General features: G+C 40.0%; 1 protein-coding gene across 1 annotated transcript; it reads right to left on the reverse strand.

Moving 5' to 3' along the window:
• Positions 1–9,802: 9,802 nt before the first annotated feature.
• Positions 9,803–19,451, reverse strand: gypc (glycophorin C (Gerbich blood group)). Its single transcript, XM_085348045.1, has 4 exons — positions 19,383–19,451; positions 16,935–17,030; positions 13,592–13,630; positions 9,803–12,792 (listed from the first exon to the last, which is right to left on the reverse strand). The coding sequence occupies exons 2-4, from the start codon at positions 17,017–17,019 to the stop codon at positions 12,593–12,595; spliced, it is 324 nt and encodes a 107-aa protein (XP_085204171.1). The 5' UTR covers positions 17,020–17,030; positions 19,383–19,451; the 3' UTR covers positions 9,803–12,592.
• Between the last annotated feature and the right edge of the window lie 234 nt (positions 19,452–19,685).

Genomic DNA, 19,685 nt, shown 5'->3' on the forward strand with positions numbered 1-19,685 from the left:
TCCCAGAATGCATTGTGTGCGGAAAAACATGGCTGCTCCCACGGCTCCAAAATAGTTTTAACAACAAAGATTTAATGAATAACAAAAATATTGTAGTTATTCACAAGTATGATTTTATGTAGTGGAGATAATTTGCATCATATTTAGAGTAACTTGTCATAATAGTCAGGGTTCCTTTTGAGCATAGAAAAAAGTGCTTGTTGGAATGGGTGAAGGTGCTTTTAGTAAGAACCAATCCATTTACCATTCATATAAGACCTGTCCCCAGGTGAGGGGATTGAGCCACCTTCAAACATTTCTTCAACACAGCAGACGACTGCAGAAGTGCCTTTCAGTCTCTGTGTCTCATGACCCTGAGATACTTAAATTCCTCCACTCCACCTTTCAGACTTTTAGGCACCAATAGGCTGCAAACTGCCTGGGGCATTTTAGCAATTGAATTTAAAAGTACAGCATCACTGGGAACTGATCTGATGTACTTAATGGACTGGCACTACTGTGCTTACTGTATATAAAGCTTCTGTACTATATTTGAGCACTCAAAGTGCTTTTTATTACTCATTCATTCATTCATACAAGTGCTTTTAATCTAACATTCACATCTCCAGTGGATGCAACATTACAAATCAGGTTTCAATACCTTACTCAAGAACCCGTTGACCGGAGGAGCCACCATTCAAACTACTAACTTTGTAGTTAATAGATTTGCTCCACCTTCTGAGCCACAGCTGCCCTAAATCAGGCCAAACACTAAGATACTCCATATGCAGGAATGGGTTTCTTGCAACCTTTGTATATTTTTGCATATACAAAAAAAAGTAGTGCTCCCTGTAAATTACAGAGTAATTTGTGTCAAGGTTCCTTTGGCCTCCAGTGCTGATGTGCTGTTTCTATCCACCTCTCCCAGGTCTTTCCCCTGCTGGCTGATTTGTGGCTCATTGTTGCTGCAGCTCGGGAAGTAGAGCAGGTCACTTACTAATCAGAAGGTTGGTGCATCGATCCCTGACTGCTCTCGGCTGCATGCCAAATATCCTTAGATACTAACCCCAAGTTGCTCTCCAATGCATCCATTGAATGTTACATTGAAAGAACTTACACAAAAAAAGTGTTTTTGTGAATGAGGCAAGTCAAAGTCTTTTAAGACCTCAGAGCAAAAAAGCAGTAAACCAGTCTATTTGCCATTCATTGGCAGTTACTCACCGGCAAATTGGTAGATTCCCTTAGATATGCTAGTGGTTTTTTCTAGTTGCCTGTAGTTCAATTCAATTCAGTTTTATTTATACAGTGCCAAATCACAAAAATAGTTGCCTTAAGGCACTTTATATTGTAAGGTAGACCCTACAATAATACATACAGAGAAAACCCCCAAAATCATATGACCCCTATGAGCAAGCGACAGTGGGAAGGAAAAACTCCCTTTTAACAGGAAGAAACCTCCGGCAGAACCAGGCTCAGGGAGGGGCGGCCATCTGCTGCGACCGGTTGGGGTGAGAGAAGGAAGACAGGATACAAGACATGCTGTGGAAGAGAGACAGAGGTTAATAACAAGTATGTTTCAGTGCAGAGAGGTCTGTTAACACATGACTGAGAACAGTGACTGAAGAAGAAAAACTCAATGCATCATGGGAATCCCCCGGCAGCCTATGTCTATTGCAGGATAACTAAGGGAGGATTCAGGGTCACCTGGTCCAGCCCTAACTATATGCTTTAGCAAAAAGGAAAGTTTTAAGCCTAAACTTGAAAGTAGAGATAGTGTCTGTCTCCTGAATCCAAACTGGAAGCTGGTTCCACAGAAGAGGGGCCTGAAAACTGAAGGCTCTCCCTCCCATTCTACTTTTAAATACTCTAGGAACAACAAGTAGGCCTGCAGAGCGAGAGCGAAGTGCTCTAATGAGGTGATATGGTACTACAAGGTCATTAGGATAAGATGGGGCCTGATTATTTAAGACCTTGTATGTGAGGAGCAGGATTTTGAATTCAATTCTGGATTTAACAGGAAGCCAATGAAGGGAAGCCAATACAGGAGAAATATGCTCTCTCTTTCTAGTCCCTTTGTTTCAATAGTTCTCTTTGTAGGAATTCCCTGCTTTCTATCCTCACATCCAGATCTCCTCCCTTTCTCTGGATTACCCTCTGTTGCAAAAAACAGATTAGCTGATCTGTCTTCTTAAGAAATTTGGACCTCAGAATTCCTCGTTTCCCCACTTGAGCCCTTTTGTAATGCTGCATTCCAGATACCTTGGAGCTCAGATGTGGAAACGAGTTAGGGTGTTCTGGAAAAAGCAAGGAAAAAAAGGATTTGTTTTGCTCTTAACAAGGTAAAGCCATTCAGGTATCACTAGCAATACAGCACAATACTTGCTTTTAGAGCTTACAACCACCACTGTAGCACATTCATGGATAGAGCCTGATCAGTGCTCTGTGTGTGGTTTATTTAGTGAGTCACAAATATGCAACAGTGGCAGTACAGATTACAGATTAGTTTTACAGTTTCACTACTGTTTATGTTCAGTACCGCCATCTTGAAGTGTTAACCACTTTGCCAGTGGCAAATTTGAGTTGAGTGGGCGTTCCAGATTCAAACTCCAGCTGGGAACTTGGAAATTCTGACTTCCAACTTATTCGGGAATTCAGCATAAATAAGCTGTTTCATTTGGGTCCAGTGTTTAAGTTGTTGTACTGCTTGTTACATTACTTTGGGTTACCCTGCAAAATGGCCAAAACATAACAGTTTTTTGTTGATTTCATTTCTAAATAATTGGAAATAACACACAGGTTTAGCCTCAGAGGCCTGGGATCAGGTCAAACTCCCAGTCAGTCACCCTCCCCCTTGCGCACATGCATGTTTTTAGGAAAACCTTCTGGGATAAAGCCCTATTGTTTTGCAATTAAAAAAAAAAACACTCCTCTGACGTTACAGCTCTATAAGTTGTTATATTATCATGTCATAAATATGCAAAGAATGCGTAAATATGCTGGCTTTCTTGTGTTGGAAAAGAGTCCACAAACCCTGGCTACAGATTCAAAACAACACTGTCCCGCTTTGACCCTTAATGCAGCCTGACTCACAGCCGAAGTGAATGGAGAAAAGTTTGGTAATCGGGGCCTGTCAGTGAAGGACGCACTCAAACAAACCCTCCCCATCTGAAAAACCCTCAGAGAGCTTCTTTCGCACGCGAAGGTGCCGCTCCGGCCCCCTCGTCCCGACATTCTCAGGTGGTGAATTCAGAGCGAGCGTGTGGGCGTGTGTGCGGCCGCCCCTCGAGTTTTGGGGGGCCGACAGTCAAGACTGTTATTACACACACACACACACACACACACACACACACACACACACACAGTGACTCGGCTCGTCTAGCCTCTTCGCTCATCTGGCATTGATTAACGTTACCCCACACACACACACACACTCACAGAAACATGAGTTGTGGTCTGTTACTGAGTAAATTGGGTTGGGATATACACACATAACACACACATATGTGCACACACACACCAAACAAAGAGTCATGTGACAGCGGCATCCCATGAACTCGATCACCCCTTCAAAATAAAAGCTGGCTTTGGGACTCTGTCTCTTGTTTTCTTGCTTTTTTGGAGGCCAAAACCTTTTCAGGACTTTCCAGGTGTGGCTTGTTAAACTGCAATTTAAGAATATTTAGTAATCTGAAACCTCTGACAATCCGTAGAAGAACTACAGATACTAACAATGTCATTTCAATCAGTTAAAGTGACAAATGCATCAGTTGTTGCGCACAACATTGTTTCTTCCAAGATATCCTGGTGGATATTAGCCAAACAACACATTTCAACAGTTCTAGTAGAAACAAATGCAACGAATGAAACAAAAGAGGCTTTTAAATAGATCAAATTGTTTCTGGGGAGGTCTTTTGCCCTTAATGACCTCCTCTGTTCCCTCAATAATTCTGGGGTTTTCCAATGGTAGCTGCATAGGCAGAGCCCACCCTCACTAACTTCTGATGCAAAACCAGTCATTTTGTTCTATAAGCTGGCCTGAAATATGAAAGAAACCTCTCAGCTTAGAGACAATTTCAAGGGTTACTCCTAGTCAACTTTCAGGGGTTAAAGGATTCGGTTCTAAAGAGAGAGCGGCTCAGCATTTCTACAAGCTCCGACCGACCACACCGGAGACGTACTTTGACACTCAGCACTAGGTCAAAAAAATCTGTCTTGTTAAATATGATATATGCGTCACATTTCTGTAATGATCTTTGTGGGACTGGTGGGTGGGACTCTGCCAAACTTCCTCTCCACTTCTCTGAAAAAGGCAGAAGAAATTAGCCGTCTTTCTGGGGAAATTCATATTGCCTTTTATCTTTTTTTTATTCCTTTCCCTGCTAAAAAAACAACAAAAAAGCAGTTCCAGCTCATTCTTTCCTTGGCTGCCGCACCGCTGTTGTTACCGAGAGCTCTGTTAGCTCAAAATCATTTGATGAACAATGAGCTAGTGAATCATACATAAAATTTCCCACTTTGGCGGAGCTCCAGTCACTCAACAGTTTGGGCCTTAATGGTGTTTTTTTGTAGAGGGAAAAACCTGACAAAGTCCAGACGTTTTTGTTACATCCTCACCTGCTTGATTCTTAGCGTGTACAGGAGAATTATGCAGATGCTGTCTCATCACAGGCTCATAAAGCTAAGAGTTAATGAACCATCACATTGTGCAGTTCAAAGCCGCCCTGTGAACTCTCTCCTCCTCTGCTGGTGTGAGTCAGGTCTGTTAGTTTTAGCTAAAACAAGCATCGGCAGCTGCTTAGTGTCACAATTGTATGATGCAGGTGGAAGCTTCCTTCAGGGGAATAAGAGAGCAAAGGGATTAGAGATGCCTGAGGCATTTTTTAATCTAAAAAACTGTTAAAAAAATACATTCGGATCAGTGTATGAAAACTACGCAAACACCTGCTCTGGTTTGTTTTCAGTTATTCAAATGGGTGCCTGCGGAGGTGGATATTTGAGCAGGCGCGACCAAAATAAACAACACGTCCTTCAGTTCAACTATTCATTCAAAGAACCTCACACAGAATTTAACTATTTGAATATTGCGTGCAATTTTAAAACCAGTACAAGGAGATGGATAACTCCCTGTATCAGTACATAAAATATCTAGATCCTTACAAATTATAAACTAATGATGTAAAATTATCAGGTTAAGTCTTAAAGAATAAACATTTGACTTTCTGATTAGCCTGTGCGCTGAAAACAACAACAACAATGATCAATTTCCTCAGCGTGAACCAGGAAGTAAACCATCAGGAAGCTGTCCTGCATGAAGCTTTTATTATGAGCATCTTCTTCCTCTTTTTTTCAGCTGCTTTCTTTAGGGGGTCGCCACAGCTGATCATCTGCCTCCATGATCGTTGGCATGTGTCACACCAACCTTTTGCATGTCCTCCATCACTACATCCATGAACCTTCCCTGTGGTCTTCCTCTTTCCCCCCTGCCCGTCATTTTTGTGTTCATCAGCCTTTTTTTTCCAATGCATCCACTATCCCTCTTCCGCACGTGTCCACACCATCCCAGGCTGAGCTGTCCCTCTGATGTACTCATTTCTAATTTTGCCTATTCTCCCAGTGAAAATCTGATCATCTTCAGCTCAGTCTCTTATCTTTTTGTCAGTGCTGCCGTCTCCAAACCGTGCAACATAGCAGGTCTTGCTAATGTCTTGTAAATCTTCCCTTTACCCTTTCTGCTGTCACAAACCACCCCTGACACTCGTCTTCGCCCACTCCATCCTGCCTGCGCACTCTTCTTCACCTCTCTTGCGCACCGTCCGTGGCTTTGGGTGGTTGACCCCAGGTATTTAAACTCATCCACCTTCACTGTTACACCTCTCTCTCTCATTCAAACAAATGTATTCTGTTTTGCCTCTACTGACTTTCATTCCTCTTCTCTCCAGAGAATACTTCTACCTCTCTAGGCTCTCCTTCACCTGCTCCCTACTCTCACTACAGATCACTTAATTAGCAGCATGCAAAGAACTATGTAATAAGTTTTGCTGGGTGTCAAAAAGCCATGCAGATTCACAGCATTTCCCAGCAGAAGATGGCAGTATACTCTGTCATATTTGTTTGTTTTGTTGTACTTCTTCATGTTCCTGTTTCCATGTTTTTCTGACTCTTTCAGTTGTTATTTAGTTACCTTTGACATAAGTTTTTTCATGTGTCTTATTGTGCCTTTTCCCTCCTTTCTGCATTAACTGCCATTCCTTTGTTGTCCCCACTTGTGTCACTTTCCCCATGCAGCCCTCAGTGTGCTGTATATCTAGCCATTTCTTTGTCTTTGTCCATCTGTCCATCACCCTGTGTTACTGTGCTTCCTGGTTAATCTTGAATGAGTTTGTCTTACATGGTGTTCCACAGGGATCCATTTTAGCACCATTACTGTTTACTGGTTAACTTCAACAAGTTACCACAAGGTCAGCTGTTATCAGAAGCAGAATGACAGTTATGATAAGTATGCCGATGACATGTGATAACTGGATGGCTAATGCCTTTCTGCAGTCACATCCTGATAAGATGGAACTCCTGATCGTTGGAGCTAAAACTGAAAGTCTGGAAAAACTCTAAACTGTCCTAAAAATGTCACATGGATAAAGAATCTGACTGTGCTGAGGTTGTTACACTAGAACTGATTTTAATGTTACATACTGGGGACATACTAGTCAACAATGAACTAGCTTATCTTCGACTCCATCTCCACCTCCACCTTTTATGCTCCAAAGAACATACTGTCTCGATCACAGTTTAAAACCAACTGAAAAGATTCCTGTTTAGCCTTTCAGCAGTTGAATTCCTGATCTTTAGGATCCTTTTTACCTTACTTCTGAGTTTGTTAGTGGATATCAGTTTGTAGGTTTGATTAATTTTACTGGACTACTGTAAGAAAAATTATCTTTTCATTATACTTTTACTGCTTTCATTAGTTTTTATGCATGGACTACTATCCTATTTAAGGTTGCCTTTTGTTGTTTTTATTGGTATTTAATGTTTTCAAATTATTATTTTTTACTTACTTGCGTCTGTCTATTGATTTAACATTTCATTATCAACAGAGACTTATTTTGGTAGTATTTTCAAGGGGTTTTCTTTTTGGTTCTCCACATACATTTGTGTCCTCTTCTGAATAAACCCTGACTCTGCATGTCTGTGATTTTCATGTTGTGATTCTGAAAAATGCTTTAAAGATGATCTTCAGATGAGAGTTTGGCTTCAGGCCTCATCAGTTTCAAAGCAGCTGTCAGTAAAAATGACCATTCGGTCGCTGAACAGCTGCAGTCAGAGTTTGGTTTGCATTGCCGGCAGTAGTCAGACCTGTTTCTCGTGGGTGACTCTGCCAGGACTGCCCTTTATCACCAGTTCTGTTCATAACTTTCAGGATTTCTCAGCACACCTTTTTGGTGACCTCAGCATCACCTCTGCTTTTTGTGGACAATGTGGTTATTCTGGTTTTATCAGTTGGTGACCTTTAGCTCACACTTGGGAATGAGAAGTCGCACCTCCAAGTCTGAGGCCCTGGTTTTCAGCAGGAAAAGGGCGGAGTGAAACACTGGGATTGGGGATACAAGCAGTGTAAATGAGCTTCCTCTGAAGAGGGTCTTGGTTCTAAATTGGAGAAAGGGAGTGGTCATTCAAGACAAGCTCAGAGTAGAGGTGGTCTAAGCATCTGGTCTGGATGCCTCCGGGATGCCTCCTACTTCAGGTGTTCCAGGCATGTCAATCTGGGAGGAAGCGATGGAGCATACCCAGGAGAAACAGGAGGAATAACATCTGTTGGTTTGACTTGAGAACTAGAGGAGGGTCTGAGGTTCTGTGCTTAGATTGTCCATGTGACCCGATGGATGGATGGAAATTCAAAGCAAAGTATTAATCAAATTAGCAGTAATTTGATGATTTAATAAGAAGCATTCAGTGTTTCTGTTACAAGGTGGCTTAGGTGGGCTTGTGTGTGTGTTTTGTCTGAAGGCAGTTCATTTCAGTTAACAAGGGTCACATGGTTTCAATTTGCAGCTTTTATTGGCTGATAAACACGCAGATGTGATAAATTTACTCTGACACTCAGGCTCTGTGTGTGTGTGTGTTTAGATATTTAACAGTGTAACATGAGCACACTCCTGTTTCTATAAAGATAATAAGATCAGATTACTTTTCCTGTATTTAAATTCCCTCATTTGACTGCTCGCATCTCTTTCTTCATCTCTGATCTTTTGCTTTTTCTTCCGCCCTCTCCCTCTGCTTTCCCCCTCTTCTTTAAATTCAGTGTTATTGATCATAACTAAACTGACTTGAATGTGATCGCGCCCTCCGAGTCTGTTTCAGTGCAACAGCACACACTGCAGGCCAGTGTTGGCATTACACCCCAAAAGGGTTCATTTTCTGTCAGTTTTCTTGCTGTCAAAAGCCGAGAATTAAAGTAATTTAAACTCAAATACTATGTTTTAGACATTTCATATTTAATAGGTGTTTGATTCAGGAACAAGTGATGCTGAGAAAAAAGAGTTACTGGAGGAGAAAACCGAAGAAATTAAGTGAAGTGATGTGATTATCCCAGCTGAGAGGCAGGAGGCAGAGTCACCCTGGACCCTGTGTGAGTCTATCGCAGATCATATGATTACAAATTTAGATATTTATTCTGAGTTGTTGTAGTTTTGATCATTTATGAACCTTTATTGCTGTTGTTTACAAGTAGGATGCTGCAAACCTAAAGAAACCAGGTCGCTGTACATGTGGTAAGAACTTGTTTGGATTTGGGTTTTTTGTTTATTTTATTTTCCTCATGTTTCAACTCACCAAAACGTCCACCCGGTTACCAGAAGTTACCAGAAGTCTGTGGTGACTCAAATCTAAAAACGAAGGCCAGACATTTGTATTCAAACCATCAGCAGCTTAGAGGAATAACAACAATAATCTGGCATTGTGGATCGGAGCTGAAAGTGAAACCGGCCGGACCACACACACACACCCTCAGCTCCTTCCTGCAGCGAGTCCAAGTCAAGCTTTGGATGGAGCTGATGGCTGTTACCCGAAAGCATGAGTCATCATGGACGACAGATCGAAGTAAAAACAAACATACTGAAGTTCTTCCACTCTGACGCATCCTGCTGCTGCTGGTCAGACACAAAACAGCAGCTTTGCCACATCAAGGCTTCGGTGGCTGTTGGGCTCAAGCTGCTTTTAGAGCCTCATGGCCACCAGGGAGCTGATTTCTTCTTGCAGGATATCTTTGCCATGCTACTGTCACGCCGTTTGGACCAGCTTTTAGCTTCATGTGGTGATCATTAAACTGATATTTATGTTGCAAACGGGATGAAAAATCTTTAATTTTGTATTTTAAATTAATCTGAGGTTCATCCAAAAGAACAGGCCCTCAAACGCTGTTTTCTCTAAATTATATCTTTTAAATATAACTATATGTAAGCTTTTATTTATTATCAATAACGTGTGTAGATTTCTTCAGTGAAAAGACTGCATCCTTAAGGTTTGGGTTTAACATAAACACAGTTTAGTTAATGTGTAGAAAATGTTTCCTATGTTTTGTTTGGAAAAAAGCACATTTTTAGAAGAAACTGTTGATAAGTTGCAGTCACGCATAAGCCCCAACACAGTACTGCAGTACAGCACTTTGCGTGAGTGGACTCGGTCTTCGTTTGTAATTTCTTTATCTTTAAAAAGAAAGTAAGAAAAAGTGCTGGGCTGAAGGTCAGGAGTGCAGTTTCACATTTCAGCCACCAGAGGGGGTTTATCTTCAGCACATTGACGCACCAGAAAGTGACAGTGTCACAAAGTATCAAGTTTATTAATGTACTTTTAGAAAAACATCAGCAAATAAAATAGATTTTACTAAAACAGGATAAAATCAATAAAGTCTGCTGGAGCAGAAAACTGGAGCTTTGATGATGGGAAAACAGACAGAAATGCACCACTCTGGGCTGGAAATTTACAAAGATTTTTTCCTCCCTGCTGATTCATAACTGTCACATGTTAGTCAGACTCCAACCTGTAGTTAGTTGTTTATTACTTTGACCTCAAAATATGACAACAAACACAATGGAAAATCACCAGCAGTAAGCACTCCGGTAGATGTTTATCTTCATCTGCTAGGCTCATTTGAACTTTCAGCTTCTTTGGCAGGATGGTGCAAAAACTGCCTGACAACATAGAGACTCGCAACAGCTGTAAAAGTTTTAGAAATAAGAAGCTTGTGAAGAATGTGAGATCTGAGGCCAAATTCTTGAAACGCTGAGAAAAACAACTCAGTACTCAGGAACAAAAATGTTACCAACGTTAAAATAAAGGTTATTTAAACGTGTTGCTATTTATTTTGGTCATCAATCACGTGAATTGTTAATAATATGGACTCAGCGAGTTGTTTCTGTACGAAAATCTTTATGCTGGCCCCAAGGTGCACAACACAGCGAGAAAATGGTAAACACAAGATGTACACTGCTCTGCCAAGAAAGAAAAGTCTGCCTGGATTTAAGAGCTTTCCACTGGATTACTACTGCAGTCATTAATATATTTCTGCTGGCAAAAGCTTATTTAATGCTAACAGATGCTGTGAGAACTTCTTTCTTTTGTTAGACAACCATGTTGGAGGATGTATCGAAGGGATGTGGAGAAGATGTTACACTTTTTTTTTTTTAACAACGAAGGCCATTTCTGAAACTGCAAAAACTGGACAATGATAAAAATCATGAAAAATAAAATAAAAATCTTTAATGATCATTTAAATATTTAGTGAAATCAAATCATAAAAAATGATAATAGAGCTCATGGCAAAGTTTAATAACCAAGTTAAGAGCACTTCCACAGGCAGTGTGAAGAGAAAATCAGGGGATTGGCATTAAAAGGCTGTACAGCCTTAAGGAAACCACCGATCAGTGATGCTAACTGAGAAAACAAAAGGACAGGGAGCAAGCAGACTGGGCTCAGGAGCAATGGGAAAAGGTCATGTCATCTGGCGAGCGCATATTTAGCTCCAGAGGGATGGGTGCTAGGGCTGTGCCATATTCACACTACAGGCACAACACAGGCACGTCTCACAGTGAGAGAGGGCTCTGAGTAAAAAAGAAAGCCACTTCAACAACCACCAACAAAATACAGTACGCTGCAAAATATGGAGGAAAAGTTGAGGCAAAAAATACATGGTTGAAGGCACGTGAGGAGCAGATGCTAGCAATCAAAAGGAAACAAAGTCAAGCTAGCATGGCTGGAGCTAGCTCCACTCTATAAGATTGGAAGAGCAAGAAGCAGATGGAAATTTCTAAGCAAGGTCAGGTTGAAATTATTTTTCAATTTTATTTTATTGTTCACCTTCTGAAGATTTACAAGGTTCAGTTATGTTAGCACTGTTAAGCTAATTATTTAAGCTATTTCCCTGCCTGGGCTACTTTTGTACCTAGATCTGACTAAGGTTGTGGCACAGTATGTAAGGCTACTATTGGACTATAATGCCACTGCAGCTTGGTGCTGGCACATTAACTAATCAACCATCAGTAACAGTAGCTCAATGGAAAAGAAGGAAAATGCCCTTTGTTTTGTTTGCACTCATAAATGCTGCTGTCTGAGATCAAATGTAATTCAGACACAAATATCATTATCACAAATGTCCTTTAAAAATGAAATTTTGAGGTTATATCAATCATCATTGGGATGAAGTAGCATGCCTAGTGCCAACAGTAGAGACCTGTGAGGGGAGTCTTATGATGTGAGGTTGAGTTCAGTTGGTCAGGTCTACGTTTATCAATGATTTATGTTCAAACGGTGAGGCCAGCTGACTGCCTGAATGTGCTGAATGACCAGGTTCTGCCTGCCCTGATGGTGCAGGCATCTTACCAGATGACAATGGCAGCATGAGGCATCATTTTCACGCATGGATTGGTCACAACAGAGTCCAGACCATAACCCCACCTTTGACATTTGCTGAAGAACCTTTTATGCAGCCATCTGACCGCACTCATGATCAATACACAGCCATGGAGAAAAATGAAGGCCAATCTGAAGGGAAATAAGTGTAACAATGCACTGAATAACTTTTCAGTTTTTTTAGTTTATGTTTTCTGCTGCTTTTAAAACTGTTTTTGTTCTTTTTGCAGTTTTTTCTGTTCTTTCTGTTTCATCTTCCCTCTCTTTTTTTATTGTAGTTGAGCTCATCTTGGTTTTTTTTTTCATTACTTTAAGTCTTGTGTTTTCTGCTTTTTTCTGTTTGGCACCTTGGGGCCACCATTGCTTCAGGATACCACAGTCAGTCATAGCATGAAAATGCCTGCTTGTAATTTATGCAGCGTCGCTGCATTAAAGTGGAGCTTTTAAGGAGGGAACAATGTAAACACAGGTCTACCGAACACAAACCACATCTTAGTTTCTTTTGGTTGTTCACATTCCTGAGAAGGGCTCACATTTCAGACAGTCGTGCTTTGCTCACATTTAGTGGTGCCAACGTGCAAAGGTGCTCAGTGCAATTTTTAAAATCGGCTACTTCTAAAAACGTTAAACTTCCCTTCTCACATATTTGTTGTTTGCTGAGTGCAACAAAGCTACAAAGCTTTTGTCACTATTTCCCATTTCCCCCCCTTTATTTCTCCTCTTTGGCTGTCAGAGGTTCCTCAGATTGGAGCGCTTCATCAGAGCCAACAGAGTCGCCGTCACCGCTGTCGGCGTCCTCGTCTTTCTCCTCCATCTCGTTGGTCACGTATTCGCCTTTATGTCTGGACAGGCACCACATCAGCACGGTGATGACGCAGATCATTAACAACAGCACTACACTTACGATTCCTGTGACGACAGAGGGAAATATCATCACAGAGCCCCCAACTATGCATTTAAAGCATCACTTTCATTGCAATTCAACATAGAATTCAATATCCTGCCTATGGAGTCTGCTGTGTCTCTATTTTTACTTTTCACTTATAAAGCGAAGTTCATGTATTTCATGAACTGATATCTGTAATGAACTGACATAAAAACCTGATATATATTATTAACTGACATTTGCATTTAGTGAACATTTCTGCTGGAGTAACAATTATAACAAGAAAGAAAAACTAATAAAATAAAAACTTCTTTTAAAAATCCAAATTTAGAAACTTTAACACATTAAAGAATACTTCAATTTTATATCCCACTATTAGTAAAAACTTCATTAACTGAAACAAAAAATTCTGGAGAATACGAGACCTGTAAAAATTTTTCTTTTAACAAATTAGAACCAAATTTAATCAATTACTAAAATTATAGATTAAAGAGGTAATTACATTTCCAAATATGTTCTTCTATTTCCTTATTTATCCCTTAGATTTAATAATTTAATTTAAATAAATCTACATCTACAGTTTAGTCTTTAAAACTTGCATTTTATATTTAAAGCTATTAGTATTATTATATTGGTCGATGATTATTTTATCACATTCCTGACTACATATGATTTGGTCGTTGGAAATAAGATTTGAAAATCATTAATCCGTACAGAACAAGTTATTAAGCAGAACATCTTTTTCATTCATGTGAACTGAAATAAAATTCAGCAGATTCACACTCATTGTTGAACATCATAAGAAAAGAAGTCACTTCTCACCACCAATCAAAGCGGCAAAATCTCCAGTGTCATAGGTTTCTGTAAAGACATGAAAATTAAGTCAAACTCAGGTGACGTTTGATATCTAAATCAAATGACATACAGTAGAGGTTAAAATACAAACTTCTGTGTCAGATTCATCTTGTAGAAAAGCTACAGAGGTCCAGATAAAAGTCAGTGACAAAGGCAAAGTGAAATTTTGAATCATTCTCTCAATCTACAGCCTCCTCGCTCATGTACTGTCACAAGCAGCAGCTCACAATATTAAGTTATCTGGGGGACACAAACAGCCGTTTGTGTTTACATTTTCCCTCAGAGTCCAGCCGTGCGTGGCATTCAAACAACGGCCGTCAATTTAAGAGCCTCAGTGTGTGTAGAAGCAACATGACTGCAAGGCCAAAAAGAAACGTTACACACCATATTTTAGAAAACAAGTGAGCAAAATCAAGAAAGATATATATATCAGTGTTTATGAGGTTTATGGTACCTAAAAGTTTCATAGTTTAAGAAAATCAAAGCCAAATTTAAAGGATAATAATGATGAAATTTGATGAGAAGTTGTTGTTTTAAGTTTGCTGATAATAAAAATGACTGTTTATGCAAACAGAGCTACTCTTTCACTTTTAACTTTCCAAAGATTTACCAAGAAAAAAAGTTTGCTGTAAGTTCCTGGAAAAGCATGTTAACTCATTAATACCAATACAACTGTTGTGTATAGGTGTGTTTGTTCAGAAATAACTATTTTTTGCTGTTCATGTACACAAATAGCCACTTTTTTTTCTTGTCACTGTGCATACATTTGTAACATATTTCAACAGGTAACAGTATCCGCTTCAAAAACTAACCTTTAATTGATTAACAATAATGCTTTTGAGGAACCTAATAAAAAGTAAAATTACTGTTCAGAAAAAAAAGCCAGTATCTTAAGAACATAACTTCCAGATACTGTTGATCTGCTATAGATAGTTTTAAGAGCTGATGCATCTTTTCTTTTGTCCTCCACTTGTTTAGTTCCTCAAATCTTTTAAGGACACACTGCACACCATGCTGAGATATGCCAAGTTTTCAACTAAAGCTCTTTGGGAATCAGCTTGTTGGTGCAAAAATATTATTTTATGTCTGTAACTGTGTTAACTTTGGTATTTAATAAATTAAAGAAATTTGAACAAATGATATATTTTTGTGACAGGCTGCTAGTAACAAAGTGCCTAAAGATGCTATTTGAAATTCATTCTTTGCTAAGTTGTCTGATATTTGTAGACACAACACTGGATCGAGGCAGCACGGTGGCACGGTGGTTAGCACTGTTGCTGCACAGCAAGAAGGTCCTGAGTTCAATTCCACCATCAGGCCGGGGTCTTTCTGTGTGGAGTTTGCATGTTCTCCCTGTGTTTGCGTGGGTTCCCTCCGGCTTCCTCCCACCGTCCAAAGACATGCAGCTTGTGGGGATAGGTTAATTGGATAATTCAAATTGCCACTAGGTGTGAATGGTTGTCTGTCCCTGTGTGTTAGCCCTGCGACAGACTGGCGACCTGTCCAGGTTGTACCCTGCCTTTCGCCCTATGACAGCTGGGATAGGCTCCAGCGCCCCCCGCGACCCTGAAAAGGATAAGCGGAAGTGGATGGATGGAACACTGGATCATCCCTTGAGTTAAGTGCCTTAAGTGAAAATGAGTGAAAAAGCAGCCAATATCCACAGAAAAAACTTCAGAAGGCCTAAAGATCTGTTGCTCAAGAGAACTTTATAACATTACTGGAAATTCTGGCTCCTTGGAAGCAAAAATATAAAGAAATGTTTCTCAAGACTTTTGCACTGCAGGTTATTTTGCAATGGCATGTTACAGTTTGTTTCTGTTTGTAGACTTCTGATTGGCCAGTGTTTCTGTATCACCACCTGTTGCTATGGCATCTTGACAATGCTTAACATCATTTTTTTGCATTTCACGTCGATAGACCTTTCAAACTGAAATTGAAAATCGCAGTTTTTTGAAAGATACCTGTGTACACGATGACTTATTAACAGCAGAATTCAGCAATTTGTTGTTCATATGTGTTAAATCTCTATATCTGATGTGTCTAATATTAATCAAGCATTCTTCTAAAAAGAAGCAGAGAACACTAAGTGTTTAACAACACTTAAGAAAAGACCCTTTGGCTGTTGCAGTTCAATATAAAAGTTATTTCTAGGCTGCGTTGGTCCTGCCAGGCCCTGCTGTGGAAACGAGGACAGGTACGAGCGTTTTAGGCCCTTATCTCCACAGCGACAGACCCCCGAGGCGTCACGCTCGCTCCTTCCCATGCTCCACTCTGACATCGGGCTGATAAGACACTCCCTGCTAACGCACACAAACATCTCGGCTGGTTCACTGTGTTTGCAGGGTGTTTGTCCCACAAACTGGATGTTGAATTTTAGTGTCCTAAAATCTAAATCTATTAAAAAAATGATTATGCATGTGATAAGATTTTTGGGGCTGGTTTAAATTTGTTATTCAAGCAAAAATAATGGTGCAATTATACAATTTATAAGGCAATTATTTTGTGATTAGTGGGGCAATCAGCTGCTTTTCCAGTGTCCCACTGAGTTCTGCACATGGACTCCAGCTCCAGTCTGTGCAGACATCATGACCAATACAGATCCTAATGAAAAAAATCTTTGATAGGCATTAATCACCGTGATTTTAGTGGTCTTCTTCGATAATCAGACATCGGACACAGACATGTACAGTGCTCATATACAGAATAGTCTTGAATCATTATGGAATGCACTGTGTGAAATGTAACCATCACATTTACAAATACACGATAATCTCTACAGTACCTGACATTAAACTGAAAATAAAAAAATCAGCACTTTGTCATAACACTCTGGATCCTCCTGTAGGTCATCTTTGTCATCTGTGATAAATCAATACACCCACCAGTGCACAGGAGAAATAACAGCTGTAGCTAAACCGGCAAATTGCTCTTTCAAGATGTCAACAAATCCTGTAGCGCACCAACTCTTTTGTATTTGTTTTTGATTTATTCATAAGAAATAACTATACAAATGCGAATATTTTATTATAACTGTAATCCTGTGTAGCAGAATTAGATTAATATAAAATATAAATCAACTAATCTCTTTATGAACACTGTTAAGATTTTGAATAAACACATATACAAACTTATCAAACAAATTAAAATAATAATAAAAGTGTAAAAAAAACATTTAAGCAGCAACAACAGACAGCAGATAGATGAGTGATGTTTCCCTGTGGTCTACTTATGCTATATTCATGTTTATTGAACAACTGTTATGGTGAAATAAAATAAAAGACAATTCACACATTTTCCAGGCACATACCCTTGGGTCCTATCTTGGTCACAAGGTCTGAAAAAGGAGAGGGGCTTGTTCCTGACAAAGGGGGCACTGTTGCGTGAGCGTTCATGCTGAAGTGACCTGTGAAGAAACAGCATGATTTATGAATAAAATTCTTCTTGCAGTTAAACTGATGATAATTTCATTTACAGCTAGTGCAGCTAATTTCCTACAAATTTTCCTCTTAATTAGCTGCATTTTAGTAATATTTTAGTTATTTTACGCTGGACCATCTGCTGATGTAATCTCTCCAGCATGTCCTGGCTCTGGCCTGGGGCCTCCTCACGTAGGACGTTCCCACTCTACTCTGAGCCCTTTATTAAAGACCGAGCTCCTCACCGTCTCTCTAAAGTTGATCCCATCCACACTTTGGAGGAATGTCATTTCAGCTGCTTGTATGTGGGATCTCATTCTTTAGGTCACAACCCACAGCTCGTGATGATTGGGGATATTGGTTTGATTGGTTTATTGTGTTATTAATTCTCATTAAAATCTATTTATTTAGCTTTAAGCAATAAAGGCCACAGAAACTATTCTGTTAGGCTTAGGTGTTAAAAACTACTTGTTCAGGAGGTAAGAAGTAGTTTTAAAGTTTTGCTGACTGTCAAGAAAGAAAAAGGACATAAACATGGCTAAACATCATGGATACAGTTTATATGGCCCCCTGGATTCTGGAAGGCTAATCCCTGGTCAATCCCTGTGCATTTTAATGTCTTGTCAGGGATTTAAATGCTCTCTCATTCTGAACATTGACATAGATATGTGTTTCCAGCAAATATAAACTAGAAATTGTTGAGACGAGCATGAGAGAAATGGCTACAGGCCTTACATAATACTTTGTGTTGCTTCCACCCATTGAGTCTGACTCTAATGACACTTTACAGATGTGCAGTGCAGTCTGGGAATTTTTGTAAGTTCAGTAATCATTGGCTAGAACTTTGTGATGACGATGGACGTAGCGGCTGCTTAACGGACTGATACTTATGGAAAGGAATGTTTTACTACCAACCCCATTCACCATCCAAACACCTTCATCCAGTACTTTATTCTGTTATCATGGGTACTCAAACAGTCTGATAGATGCATTGGGAGGAACTGGGGGTTCAGTGTCTTGCTTAAGGACACTTTGACACATATGCTGTAGGAGCTTGGTATCCAATCACTGACTACCTGATGGATGGATGGGTGGATGGGTGGATGGATGGATGGATGGATGGATGGATGGATAGATAGATGGATGGATGGGTGGATGGATGGATGGCCCACTCTACCTCCTGAGCCATAGCTTCCTCCTCAACCTTAATGAGTTTGGTATAATGATGATGATCAACAAATTTCTGTCTATTAAAAAAGTGACTCAGGTTGTTGAATCAAGAGTTCAGGTTTAGAGATGCCTCAGCATCCTCTGAACATGGGTATTGATTTTGTTGACTGCAAAGCCAATGACCAGTGTTCATCAGTTTTTGTTCAACTTACCTTGTGCTTGTTTGTTTCCCTGACACCAAAAAAGCAACATTGGTACCAGGTCAGACTTTCATTTTCTTGCCTGACATCTTTACAGTCTTGTCAGTGCACACATTAAGCTTTTCCCACCACAAACAACACCCTAACTTGGATCCTAACATATTAGAAACTCAATACACAAAGGTGCCTGAAATAATGTTCAGTTTTCATTTTATCCTATTACCTCATGTGAATCCTTGAGGCTTACGATCAGGAAATTTTTAAAGAAATGTTATGAGGAGCATATCCAGGAAATAAGCTGGAAACCCAAACCAACAGTTGTATAACCCTTCCTTTTAAAGTGATTAGTTTTAACTTCTTGTATCGTGATCCCCTCAGGAACTTTTTTCTCAGAGCCAGATTTGAATTCTCTGCCAGATGTTTTGACAGCAGTGAACTAAGTTTGTGTCTGCAAGTGAGAAATCCAGTCAGCATCTCCAATTGTGTCAGGGTTTTTCTGACCCGGTGAACATTTCATTTGTAAAATGCTCCATCTTAGCACATTTCACCACACAATAGAGCCTTTCAAGGGAAATCCATTTTTTCCTGACTCATGAACTCGAGGTGTCGCACTAAAATGCATCCAAAGCGTCGACGTTTGCCTCCATAACAAGAGTCATGCTTCGGGTAAACAGCTGCAGAGCATTAAAGTGTAATGCACAAATATGACACTTTAATCACCAGGTTATTTGAGTTTAATGCTCTTTAAACATCCCTAACTGAGGTGCCTAAGGTTTTTATTTGTTTCCACTAAAACAGTACGTTAGTTTCACACATGCAACTTTTAAAATAAGTGAGAACAGATTGTTGACCACTGACTATAACCTGAAAACAAAGTGCCCAACAGTTTGTTTGCAGAGCAGCTCGTTCTGCTCAAAGCAACACAAAACCACAGCAAGGATTTTGACATAAAGACAAAAAGAAGCTCACCAGTTTCTGAGAGTCAGCAGGCAACTCTTCCTACGCCGACAGAGTGTACGTTGGACAACACACACAATTCAAAACACACTCACAAACACACATACGGATGGGTGTGGTGTCAGTCCCCAGGGTCGAGATCTGTTCCCCCTCTGGCCAATAGCGGAGCTGACTCCACCTCTCTGATCCTAAACAGCCTGCAGATGTCTGAGTGCATGCAGCTGACAACGCCTCTTGCATCATCTGTTAACACACAGAGGAGCACTTCAGTGTGTGTGTGTGTATGTGTGTTTTTGTTGTTTGGCCCTTGTGCAC

This window comes from Diplotaxodon limnothrissa, linkage group LG23, assembly GCF_057381915.1.
Source record: "Diplotaxodon limnothrissa isolate DT_005_m linkage group LG23, D_limnothrissa_male_GT1.1, whole genome shotgun sequence".
NCBI classification, from domain to species: Eukaryota; Metazoa; Chordata; class Actinopteri; order Cichliformes; family Cichlidae; genus Diplotaxodon; species Diplotaxodon limnothrissa.

Bases quoted from the DNA above. Each gene is read 5' to 3' on its own strand.
- gypc (XM_085348045.1), bottom strand. From the start codon at position 17,019: ATGAACGCTCACGCAACAGTGCCCCCTTTGTCAGGAACAAGCCCCTCT. The intron at 13,631-16,934 runs GTATGTGCCTGG...ATGTCTTTACAG, and splicing joins GACCAAGATAGGACCCAAGG to AAACCTATGACACTGGAGAT. The intron at 12,793-13,591 runs GTGAGAAGTGAC...CTGTCGTCACAG, and splicing joins TTTTGCCGCTTTGATTGGTG to GAATCGTAAGTGTAGTGCTG.